The following is a 12225-nucleotide window of genomic DNA, read 5'->3' on the forward strand; positions in this document are numbered from 1 at the left end:
GAGGAAAAAAAAGAGGAGAATGCATGTGTATATGGGGTAGAAAAGGGAAAGAGGAAGAATAAATGTATTGATCCATTCTCTTTGGTGAGATCAGAATCAATTCTAAAAGGGTGAGGTCAGATTATTATTCCTTTGACCTCCCTGAATGCTAACATTATCCACCAGTTACAAATTATCTAGCCTTTCCATTAAAAAGGGGAGCAGTCTTTCCAGTGAGTAGTTACTGTCTGGATCAATACTTGTCAAATAGCTTTCTCCTTTGTTACAGTACCTGTCAATTTTTGATGACTGATTAGAAGTATTGATTAACAACACATAGTTCTTTGCTGAAATTCTTTCTGGGAAGGTGGACTCCAGGGGTGATGGAAGCAAACCAAAATAAACAGTGTGCTGGAGTTTCTTTCACAAATGAAAGAATTCCGCAAATAAATGTGAAAGAGAAAGAGGTCTCATCATTTTACGGAACAGGGAAGTAATCTAGCTAGAGGCAGTTAAGTGAAACGATGGAGAAAGTGCAGGACCTGGATTCAGGAAGATTTAAGTTCAAACTTAGTCTTACACATATATTAGCTGTGTGATCTTAGGCAAGCCATTTAACCAAGAACAGTCTCAGTTTCCTTATCTGTAAAGCGATGATAATAACCTATTTTCCAAGGTTGTAAAGATCAAATGATACGTTTGTAAAGCACTTTGCAAAATGCCTGGCACATAGTAGCTGCTTAATAAATGACTGTTTCCTTTCTTCCTAGTATCAGTCAATTTGGGAAGAAGAGGCAAGAAGTATGACATAATGAAAAGAGCATTAAACATGTTGTTCCGAGACCATGAGAACATCTGGTCAAGGGCTCCTATGGATTAAATTCAGTTTTAGGAAACCTGACATCCAAAGAGAAGGATCAAACTTTTATGGTTTATTACACTACCATACCAGAGTTGAACCCAGAGGGAAAAAAAAATCTCTAAAATAAACTTGTCTTATGTGTAAATTCTCCCCAAGAGAGATTGATAAGTTCCTTTCTTGGTGATCAAAATAGATCATGTGTAGGACAGATTTTTTTGTTCTTTCACTATAAAAGAAATGTTTAAAACACCAAAGACTCATAAGCATACAATGATAAATAGTTAAAACATCATAGTAATTCATAATTCCTGTTATGCTGTCTCAGAAGACATACTTAGAACATTAAAGAGAAAATTTTTGTAGAATTACTGAATTACATTTGAGTCATCTGCACCAAATGAGCAACTTATTCAAGGCCTATGTCTTTTTTTTTTTTTCTTTTCTTTTCTTTTTTTTGTCAGAGGTTACCTCCTTTAGAAATCATTGTGGTAATAGGAAACATCCCCTCCTACCGGTTAGCATCCAGAGTCAGGAACTCTCAATCTCTCAAACTCATAAATTGATGCCAAGGCTAGGAACACTCACCTCAGGATCATTGATGTTAAGGGTAAGAAAGAAGAAACAGAAGAGGCAGGCAGGAGATTCAGCATGGTCACCAAGTTAAGCATATGCTCCGGCAGAAATTCTTGCTCAGCGATGCTTGTTAATTGAACAAAATTAAGACAAAAGTCCTTCCTTTCTTTCTCTTTTCCTCCTCTCCCTCCTCTCTCTTCTCTCCCTCCCTCTCTCCCTCCCTCCTTCCTTCCTTCCTTCTTTTCTTCCTTCCTTCCTTCCTTCCTTCCTTCCTTCCTTCCTTCCTTTCCTTCCTTCCTTCCTTCCTTCCTTCCTTCCTTCCTTCTTTTCTTCCTTCCTTCCTTCCTTCCTTCTTTCCTGCTTTTCCTCCTCTCCTTCTTTCCTTCCTTCCTTCCCTCCTTCCTTCCCTTCTTTCTTTTTTTTTCCTTCCTCCCTCCCTTCCTTCCTTCCTCCCTCCCTCCCCTCTTTCCTTTGTTCCTCCTTCCTTCTCTTCTTTCTTCCCTCCCTCCCTCTCTCTTCTTTCCTCCCTCCCTTTCCTCCTCCCTCCCTCTCTCTTTTTTCCTCCCTCCTTTCCACCCTCCCTCCCAACCTCCCTCCTTCCCTCCCTTCCTCCTTCCTTTCCACTCTCCCTCCCTCCCCTTCCTTCCTTCCTTCCTTCCTTCCTTCCTTCCTTTCCTTCCTTCCTTCCTTCCTTCCTTCCTTCCTTCCTTCTTTTCTTCCTTCCTTCCTTCCTTCCTTTTTTCCGCTCTTCTTCTTGTCTTTTTTCTTCTTTCCTTGTTTCTCATCATTTAATAACTAAGTCTGGTTAGCCTTCACTTCAAGAAATATTTATCAATTTTTAAACCTTAAAGAAAAAATAAAAGAAAAGCTTTTTTGATTCTTATGCTTTCCATTGTCTTTTTTTTTTTTAATCAGAATGGGTTTCTATTTTGTCAAAATCTTTTTTCTAATCGATTGCTATAATCATATAACTGTTGTTGTTATTGATATGGTCAATTATTCTGAGTAGTTTTTTTTTTTTAATATTGAACCAGACCTAAATTTTTAGTATAGATCCCATATTATCATAGTGTATGATCTTTGTGCTATATTGCTGTAGTCTCCTTGCTATTATTTTATTTAACATTTTTGCATCAATATTTTATTAGGAAAATTGGTCTATACTTTTCTTTCTGTTTTTGCTCTTCCCTTATTTAGATATTACAATAATATTTGTGACAGGAGAAATTTGGTAGTTTTCCTTTTTAAAAAAAACTATTTTCAAATAGTTTATTATTATCCAAATGTTGGGTAGAATTCACTTGCGAATCTATTTGGTACTACCAATTTTTGCATAGGAAATTCATTTATGGCTTAAAATCCAATTCTTTTTCTAAGATGAAGTGATTACTCTAATTCTTTTTCTGTTAATTTTCACAATTTATATTTTAGTAAATATTCATCCATTTCACTTAAATTTCCAGTTTTATTGGCATATAATTGGGCAAAATAGTTTTTAATAATGGTTTTAATTTTATTTGCCTTGGTGGGGCATTCCCACATTTCATTTTTGATACTGGTGATATGATTTTCTTTTTTCTTAAAAAATCAAATTAGCCAATAGTCTATTTTAGTGTTTTTTCCATAAAAATAACTTTTAGTTTTATTTATTACTTCTTTGGTTTCTTTTGCTTTCAATTTTATTAATCTCTCCTTTTATTTACAGGATTTCCATTTTAGTTTTTAATTGATTATTTTAAATTTGTTCTTTTTCTAAGTTTTTTTAAACTTCATTGTTTTTTGCTTTCTATCTTTTATTGATATAAGTATTCAGAGATATAAAATTTCCTTTGAGTACTGCTTTAGCTTCATACCATATATTTTGGTATGTTGTCTCATTGTAATTTTCCCACTTGAAAAATGAGAGGTTTGGACTAAATCACTGGTGTCAAATATGCAGTTCACATAATACTCCTAAATTTGGCCAAACCAGATTAAAATGAAATTGGGAAATATTTAACAAAATAAATAAAAATTAGCATAAAATATAGATAATATTAATATGTGAATTTCTAAGTCAATATGAGCCCAAAGGAATCCTTCCATAGAGTTAGTGGCTCCTAGTTTATCTGAGTTTTATATGACCAGTCCTAGGATATCTTCAACTATTTCTCTGCCCATGAGTTTCCCTTGGAGACTTGGGTCAGAGGATTTCTTTTGAGGGTTATCTGGATTGTGACTACTTTCCCCCTACCCCTACCAGTGAGTGAATAAAGACTTTTCTCTGAAAGATTTTTGCCCTTTGATTTGGAAGTGTGAATAAAAAATGGTGGAAGACCATGGGAATGGGAGTTAGGAGACCTGGGTAGACCCTCTAAGTAGTTGTGTGACTCTACTTCTCTGTCTCATTTTCCTTGTCCAAGAAACAAATACTAATGTTAGCCTTACAACCAAGGTCAGAAAGTTATTTGGATAAATGAGATCATAGATGTAAAATCATTTTGAAAAAAGTTAACCATTTATAACTGGACCAATTCATTTTTCACTGGGAAAGCCTGGGGATTCCTGTTGTGAATCTAATGGAAATATTCACATGAATCTTTATTTCCTTATAGTTTTCCAAGACACAAACACCCATTGTTTACCAAGTTAACCCCCGGGTTGGAGTACCAGGTAAGTAATATCGTATTAAAGCAGAGACTTTTGAATCTAGTTTTAATTCTCACTTCAGATTCTAGCTAACTGTCTATTCTTTGGTTGAGTCACTTGACCTTTCAGGGCCTCATTTTCCTCATCTATAAAATGAGGAAGCTGGATCAGTAAGATACCTTGTAGTTCTAAATCTATATAATCCATGATCAATGATGTAATTTTTACTCTCTTTGAATGGAATTTTGTTTTTGTTTCTTTACTCCTGATCATTTTTTTGTTGCTTAAAAATTGGTGTCTTCTCCATGTCTGCTGGGAGAATAGATTTTAGCCCCAAACTTTTGCCTTTAGTTTGGTTTGTTCTTTTCTCCTGGACTATTTTGCTGTGTCTTTGCACAGTGGATACATTTAAAGACATTTACATAGGATCAAGGCAATTAAATCTTCTGTGTGATTCAGCCAAGGAATGGAAGCCTTAAAGTTAATCATTTTTTTGTTAATTGTTAATTGTTAATCAACAATAGATGGTCATTGACTACCAGCTATGTGTTAGGACTATCAACCAATATCTTTTGCTGTCATTCTTTCCTAAGATTGGGGGGTAGATATGATTTAGAGATAAGCAGTTAGACTAACATACAAAATGAAGAAATAAAAAGAATAGTCTCAGTGGAAAGGGGACAAAGGATGATTTTATTTTTTCCTTTATATCCCCAGTGCCATCTGTGTCCCACCCCTACCCCCTGAAACTTAATGTACTCCAGAGTTCTGCATTATGTCCCCTTCTCTTACTGTACTCTATTTTTGGGAGAGATCATCAGCATTAATGGTCTCAATCACCATGTCAGTGCAATAGCTCCCAAATCTATATATCTAGCCCTCATTTCTTTCTTGGATTTCAGTCCTGTGCTACCAATGTTTGTACATCTCTACTTTGATTTCATATGGGCATTTCAAATTCAATTTGTCCAAAGTAGAATCCATTGTGTCTCCCAGGCTCCTGTACCCCTGAAACTTACCAATATGCTTAACTTTCCTATTTTTATTGAGGACACACCTTCAGCCACTCAGATCACAACCTTTGTACAACCTCCATCCCCCCATCTGTCACATTCAATCAGTTGTCAAATCTTACCATTTTCACTTCTACAGCTCTTATGTCCATCCCCTTCTCTCTATTAATACAGATACCACTGGACATCAGCCTCTTATCAATTCTTCGTTGGACTACTGCATGGGTTAGGGTTACAATTAGTTTTCTAATTATTATCCTTGCTTTCAGTATCTTTCTTCTCCAATCCATCCTCCATGCAGCTGCCAAACATATTTAGAAACATGTGTAACTACATTAATCTCTTTGTCTTGTAACAATAGTGACTCCCTGTTCCTTAAAAATAAAATAGATATTTTTCTATTTGATATTTAAAGTAAAACTATGTCCAATATATGTTTTTAGACTGGATCATTTTAATCCCACTCATACACTTTATGCTTCAGTAAAACTAGCATAGTTGTATACAGTATTTCATCTCTTGCCTGTTTACTTTTGCACAGGCTTTGCCCCATGTCTCATTTACAACTCTTGGAATCCTTAGCTCCTTTCAAAGTTTGTCAGTTACCACTTCCCATTTGGGACATTTTTCTGATACTCTCAACAAAATATTTTTTATTGTTATTGTTTAGTTGATGGGTTCTGTCTGATTCTTTATGACCCCATTTGGTGTTTTCTTGACCAAGATACTGGAGTGATTTGCCACTTTTTTCCAGCTCATTTTATGGATGAGGAAACTGAAGCAAACAGGGCTAAGTGACTTGCCTGAGATCAATTACTTTGTATTTATCCTGTATTTCTATTGTACATCTTCATTTATTATGTCTCTATTGTATTTACTTATTTATTGTTATAAAATATATATTCAATACAACATACATTTATTAAGTGTCGATTACATGCCAGACACCCTGTGGTACTCAGGATTCAAAGACAAGGATAAAATATGTCTGCCTTGAAGGTGCTTTCATTAGAAGGAAAAGTCTAGTGTAGTCAAAACAACACTAAACTTGAAGTCAGAGGATCTTAATTCAAATTCTGATATTGCCATTTATTGCCTTTGAGACACTAGGAAAATCACTGGTCTCTCAGGACCTCAGTTTCTTCATCTATAAAACGAGAGAGCTGGTTCTGACAATGTAGCCTATATTTATAATCCCTGCTATTAGGAGAAACCAAGGCTGGTGGATTACTTGAGCATTATAGTGCTGAGCTGCACTATGACTAAAGCTAATTGAATGTCCATAATGGATTTTGACTTTACTTTAGCTCTCCTCACTTAAATTCAATTCATGTGTAAGTCAAGACATCAGGCTGGGATGACATTGCTCTTCCTTAAGAATGAAGGATGAACACAACAAAAAGCACTAATGTGATGAGCCTTTGGGAGTGAGGCTCTGGAGGGGGGGGGGGCAATAGGATCTAAGAAGTGGCAAGCTTGTCCATGATTTCCAAACGTATATGATGACCAGCAATGGGACTGGGTAGTGAAAGGCTCTTATACTTCTAGCCTGGACGAATAAGTAGAGGAAATTAAAAAATGCCTCTTATAGAAAGTGACACTTCTGCTAAACTTTGAGTGAAATTAAGGATTCTAAGATAAAAAATATAGAGGAAGATGATTCCAGGTGTAGCTTTTTTCATACAAAAGCATGGACACAAAATATAGACTGATATCTATGGGGAACAATACATAGGCCATGTTTGCTGGAACATAAATCATCTGAGAAGTAATGACTATGTAATCAGCCTAGAAAGATAAATTGAACCAAATTATGGAGGACTTTGACAAGCAGAGAAGTTTGTGTTTTATATTAAAGGCAATAGGGAATCCTTGTAGAAAAGGAAGCTCATTGAGGGCAGGGATTGTTTTGTTTTTGTTTTTGTATCCTTTAATGTCAAGCACAGTAGGCAACCGAATAAATACAAGTTGAATTTGATTGCTTTGCCCCAAATAGGGCTTCACAAATTTTTGTTGGATGAATGAAAAGGGAAAGGATGGAAAGCTAGAGCATCCTTTCCCAAGGAGTGATGATAAATATGTAATAAATTGAAAGATATTATGATAAATTCTTATTGATTTATTTTGAAGAATATTGATTAGTCAAGAAAGTAAAAATGTCATAAAATAAGTGTTTTGGTTACTTTTCTCCACAGCTTGAAGTGACTTGATGGTAATTTCAAGTTTGTAATGTCATAGGATTTTAGAACTGGAAAGGACATTAGAGAACTTAATGCAATTCTCTAACCTTACATACAGGAAAACAGAAGCCCAGAGGGCTGAATGCTCTCTCATGGTCATATAGGTAAAATAAGATAGAGACAGATTTTTAATACAGGTTTTCTATCTCCAAATTCATTGTTCTTCCCACCATACCACCCTGCCTACTCATTATGTTTCTCACTAATGAAAAATATAAATGACTTTGAGACTACTTTTCATTTTGGGATTGTTCATACATTTGCTTTCCTTTCTTTATGTGGGCCATCAACAACTGATAACTCTTGAAAAAAGACAAAGTCCATAAGAGAGCTATGTAGAAAAGTATGGATTCCAACTCACTGGGAGTTATGTAGTGTCAATTTAGATGATGGAGGCCTATCTTTTCTCTCTCTCTCTCTCTCTCTCCCTTCCTTCCTTTGTTTATTTATTTATTTGATTTAAAATATTTTAATATTTTTTGTTTTCCCCAGTTACATGCAAAACTCTTTTTAATATTTGTTTTTTATTTAAAACTTTGGATATAGATGCCTTTCTCAGAATGAAGGAGGCTGTGGTATCTTTGGGGTTCAAGAAAGTAGGATGTCTGTTTGTACTAAGATCTGCCAGTTCCATTTCTTCCACCCAAGTTTGAATTCTCTCTTTTTCTACCACCATCCCCTCTACCAGGAGATTCTTCAGCCTTCTCTGTAAATGATCAGCTTGTTGGCACTGTCGGAAAGGTCCCCCTGGGTGAGATCCACAAGGCTGCATCTTAGCAATGTCTTTCCAGACAATTACACTCATCTCATTTGGGAAGCCTTCCCAGAGTTAGCAACTAGGGAGGAGTGTGTGTGTGTGTGTGTGTGTGTGTATTGGGGGGGGGGGGGAGGAAGATGGGGAAAGCCCAGGGGAAGTTTTATGAGCATTTGCACTTCAATATGTGGTTAACAATTCTCCACTGTGACAATTAATTCCCTGTTGGCACCTTAGTCCAGTTTAACTGTTAATCTGCCTTGGTAGCTTAAAACAAAAACAATACTCAGAGCTTTAAATTACAGTTTTTCATGTCTACCAAAACTGGACATTGGATCAAAAACAAAGAAACAATATGATATGTCTTTTCTCTGCCCTTCTTCGTCTAACTTAAAGTCTATTAAAATTTATATTGAATCATTGAACTATATTGAACCTATGCTACACCATTTGGTGTGTGTAAGACATCTCAATAACTGACCAAGGACAAGAGTTGTATAAGTTAATAAAATTGGATTCTGGACCCATATTTTTCCTTTCTGTACCATCTCTTTTCCTCCTCCTCAGATTAGAGTTGGGATAAAAGATTTGTTTGCCTCATGCAAGATTTAAAAATTGTGATAAATGAGACCTGACATCACTAAGTATCTATATGTCATGGAGAATAAAATTTTGAGGGCATTAAATGTGTGCATTTACAAAAATCGTTATTAAAAAGCTTTTTTTCCTGAAACCTCTTTCTATGTATTGTGTCTTTGATTACTATGAAATCTAGTTTCACTTCTATAAACACTTTCTGTCTTTTTGAAATCAGAATGAAAAACATTTATTTTTTATACAACCACTGAGGAAATTTGTTTTGTTGGATTATACATATATATTACAAGAAAATTTTTTTTCTTTTTTGCCCCCAATAGTGTGGGGAATGTGAGAAAGAGAAAAAAATTTTTTTATTAATTAAAAAATAAAATGGGGCAAGATTGGTATTGCTTGCCCTTTCAGATGAGGTCACTTTATTTTTAGTTTTATTTACCAATTTTTCCTTGGTAACTATAGACTTCTCATAAAGTAGAACTAATTTATAAATATTTGTAAATTCAAAGCAATTTTAACTTAAATTTAAAAAAAGTTTTTAAAATTTTTGTTAATTTTTAAATAATTAAAAAAACATAATGAGAGATTGAGGTAGGGTAGTAAACATAAGAATGGCCTGATGGATAGAGTGATAGACTTGGTGTATGAAAACCTGGGTCCAAATCCTGTCTCCAATACTTACTAGCTATCTAATCTAGAACAAGTCATTTAACTTATATGAGTCTCAGTTTTTTCTTCTGTAAAATAGATATTATAATAATACTTATGAGATCTCTTACAAGTGTTATAAGGCTCTAGTTAGAAAAAATATATAAAATATTTCATAAACCTTCAAGTGCTAAGAAAAATATCAATTTATCTGATCTCAACAGTCTCTCTAGAATAATAATAAGTAAATGAATGGAGGTATGGGACAAGGAAGGGAAAAAAAAAGTTCAAGCTGACCGTGAGTTTTTCCAGTCTGAGTGTTTGGAGAATGGTGATGTTATTAAGAAAATTAATGAAGTTAGAAAGAGGAGCAGGATTTGAAAGTGAGCACTGTATGATTTTAAAGTCAGGGGCTGTGTCTAATTCATGCTTTCAGTCTTTACCAGATTCTAGCAGAACATCGATAAGTATTTGTTGTTCTATTGTATTATATTGTATGGATTGATGGGATATCCAGGTTAGAAATGCCTAGCAAGGTGTTTGATTGGAAATACAGACTGGGATAAAATTTAGGATTCAAGTTTGGGAGAAGGAAAGAGTGAATAATTAACAGAGATGATAGGTTGATATCATTAAAGGGAAAGGTATATAGAGAGGAATGGAAAGAGTATTGGTCAGCACCTCAGAGAAAGTTCCCATTTAGAGAGTAAGTGGAAGAAGGGGAACCAGTGAAAGAAGCAGGAGTAGTAAGAGACAATGCAACAGAATAGAATATCACCAACTATAAGAGTGAGAGGGTTTTTAGAAGAAAAGCATGGGCATATATTGAAGAGAGATCCAGGGGATAAGGACTAAGAAAATGTGTTTGGATTTAGCTATTAGGAGGCTATTGTGAACTTTTATGAAGGAGTCTCATTAAAGTAGCAGAAATAGAGAAGCCAGGTTACAAGGAATAAGGAGGGAATGGAAGTAGCTTAGATTTTTTGTGACAGGGAGGAGTAGAAAAGGGTAACTAGGTAACACATAGATCATCACACCTAGAATCAGGAAGACTCATTTTCCTGAATTCAAATCTGGCATCAGACACTTAGTAACTGTGTGACCCTAGAAAAGTCCATTAACTTTGTTTGCCTCATTTGTCTTAACTGTAAAATGGACTGGAGAAGGAATGGCAAATTCCTTCAGTATTCTTTGCCAAAATAAATCTCAAATTGGATCACAAAGAGTTGGTCATGACTGAAAATGATGGAATAAAAAAGGAGTAGGGAGATAGAATCATAGTTTTATTGATCAATTTAGAGTTGAAAGATTTGTTTTTGTTCCTTATCAATCAGAAAATATTCATTTGCTTTTATATTTATTGATAATTAATAAATTAATTGTAGCATTATTAACTTAGCAAGCATAATGTGTGCAAGCATTTATGTATACACCAAGTCTCAATAAGGTAGAAAAATTGGTTGAAAGTCATGACTGAGTGATCTGAGAGACAGGATTGTGGGGTGGATAGAGAACTGGACTTAAAGCCTAGAAAATCTGGGTTCAAATACTATCTCAGACTCTTACTATTTCCTCACACTAACCTCCCTTAACCTCTTTTGACCTGTGTTAGAAAAAAATGAAGAGAATTAGACAAGAGAAGCTTTATAGATTCTTCCAAAACTAAATCTAAAATTATGCTTGTAGACTAAGGAGAGGATCCATTTAAAAGAGAAACTGTGAAGTTGTAAGAAAGAGATAAGATAATTAGTATAGCAAGGTTCCAGAAGAGGATAGAATCAAGTGCTCAGTGCAAGGGTATGAAAAGGGACATCTAATATTTATATATCTAAGAAGAATGAGGTAGTGCAAAAAGAATCTGAGAGAGAGGGAAGCTGAAGAATTTCTGTTGAATTCCACAGACTTTAGAATATAGATATTCAAATCCCTGAGGAGAGAATTTAGAATCAAGGTCAAAATAGACTAAGTACATTAATGTGGTGGGGAAATTAGAGGAAAAGGACTTTTATTGTTTTTTTTCTTTTACTTTGTGATAGTGAGGGATTGGAAATTACAGGGATGCCCAGCCAGTGAGAGTGTGGCAGAACAAGTTGTATTATTGTGGTGGAATACTACTGTGCTATGAGAAATGATGAGCTCGATGATCATGGAAAGACTTGCTTGAAATAATGAAGAGCAAAATGAAAAGAACCAAAGAACACTGTATATAGTAATACTGTTTTAAGAATGACTTTGAATGACTATTGAGTATTAAAAATAAAGAACATATGAAGAAGGATGCTATCTGTATCGAGAGAAAAAATGGATGAATAGAAGTATGAAATAATAACTTTATTATATATTTAAGAAGAGTAACAAGTTGAATATATTTGTAGTTTGATATACAATCATTTTAAAAAAATTATATTGTCATGGAAATGCTTGTTTTATTCCATAAATTAAAAATGAAATAAATTTTTAAAAGAAATTCAATGCTTTATTTTCTTTGTGAATGAAAGGAAGCAGTTGTCAGATCCAGCACTCTATCTATTGTGTTACCTAGCATATTACCAAAAGAAAAAAATGACGAGGAAGGACATGGATATTTTAGTTCAAGGACAACTAACAAGATTGAGATCCTATACAAAGGGAACCTTGCAGAAATTAAGGTGAAGAACAATGAATTCAAACTCTAGGGTTGCTAGGAATTGTTCGTCAGGGGGGTTTAGGCTGCCCACTGCTTTTTTATTATCCACAGTTAATCAATTCATCAGCATTCCAGCATGATCTTCTGCCTTTGTGACTACCATGAGTTTTGATTTTAGTTAGGTAGAAGGCAAGGATATCTGATGAAAGGGAAATGGAAAGTTGATTTTGGAAATTGAGGAGCCTTGAGGAAAGTTGAAAAGGTTTGGAATAATCTTCATGAAGAATACAAAAGGAAAACAGGTAGGA

At 34.7% G+C, this 12225-nt stretch overlaps 1 protein-coding gene across 1 annotated transcript in view; it reads left to right on the forward strand.

The window, feature by feature from the left end:
- The window catches only part of PKHD1 (PKHD1 ciliary IPT domain containing fibrocystin/polyductin), a 611151-nt gene that overhangs the window by 17657 nt on the left and 581269 nt on the right, over window positions 1-12225 (forward strand). Inside the window, 1 exon segment of the mRNA XM_031964731.1 lies at window positions 4009-4066. Within this exon segment, the coding sequence (XP_031820591.1) occupies window positions 4009-4066 (58 nt within the window).

Source organism: Sarcophilus harrisii, chromosome 4 (genome assembly GCF_902635505.1).
Source record: "Sarcophilus harrisii chromosome 4, mSarHar1.11, whole genome shotgun sequence".
NCBI lineage: Eukaryota > Metazoa > Chordata > Mammalia > Dasyuromorphia > Dasyuridae > Sarcophilus > Sarcophilus harrisii.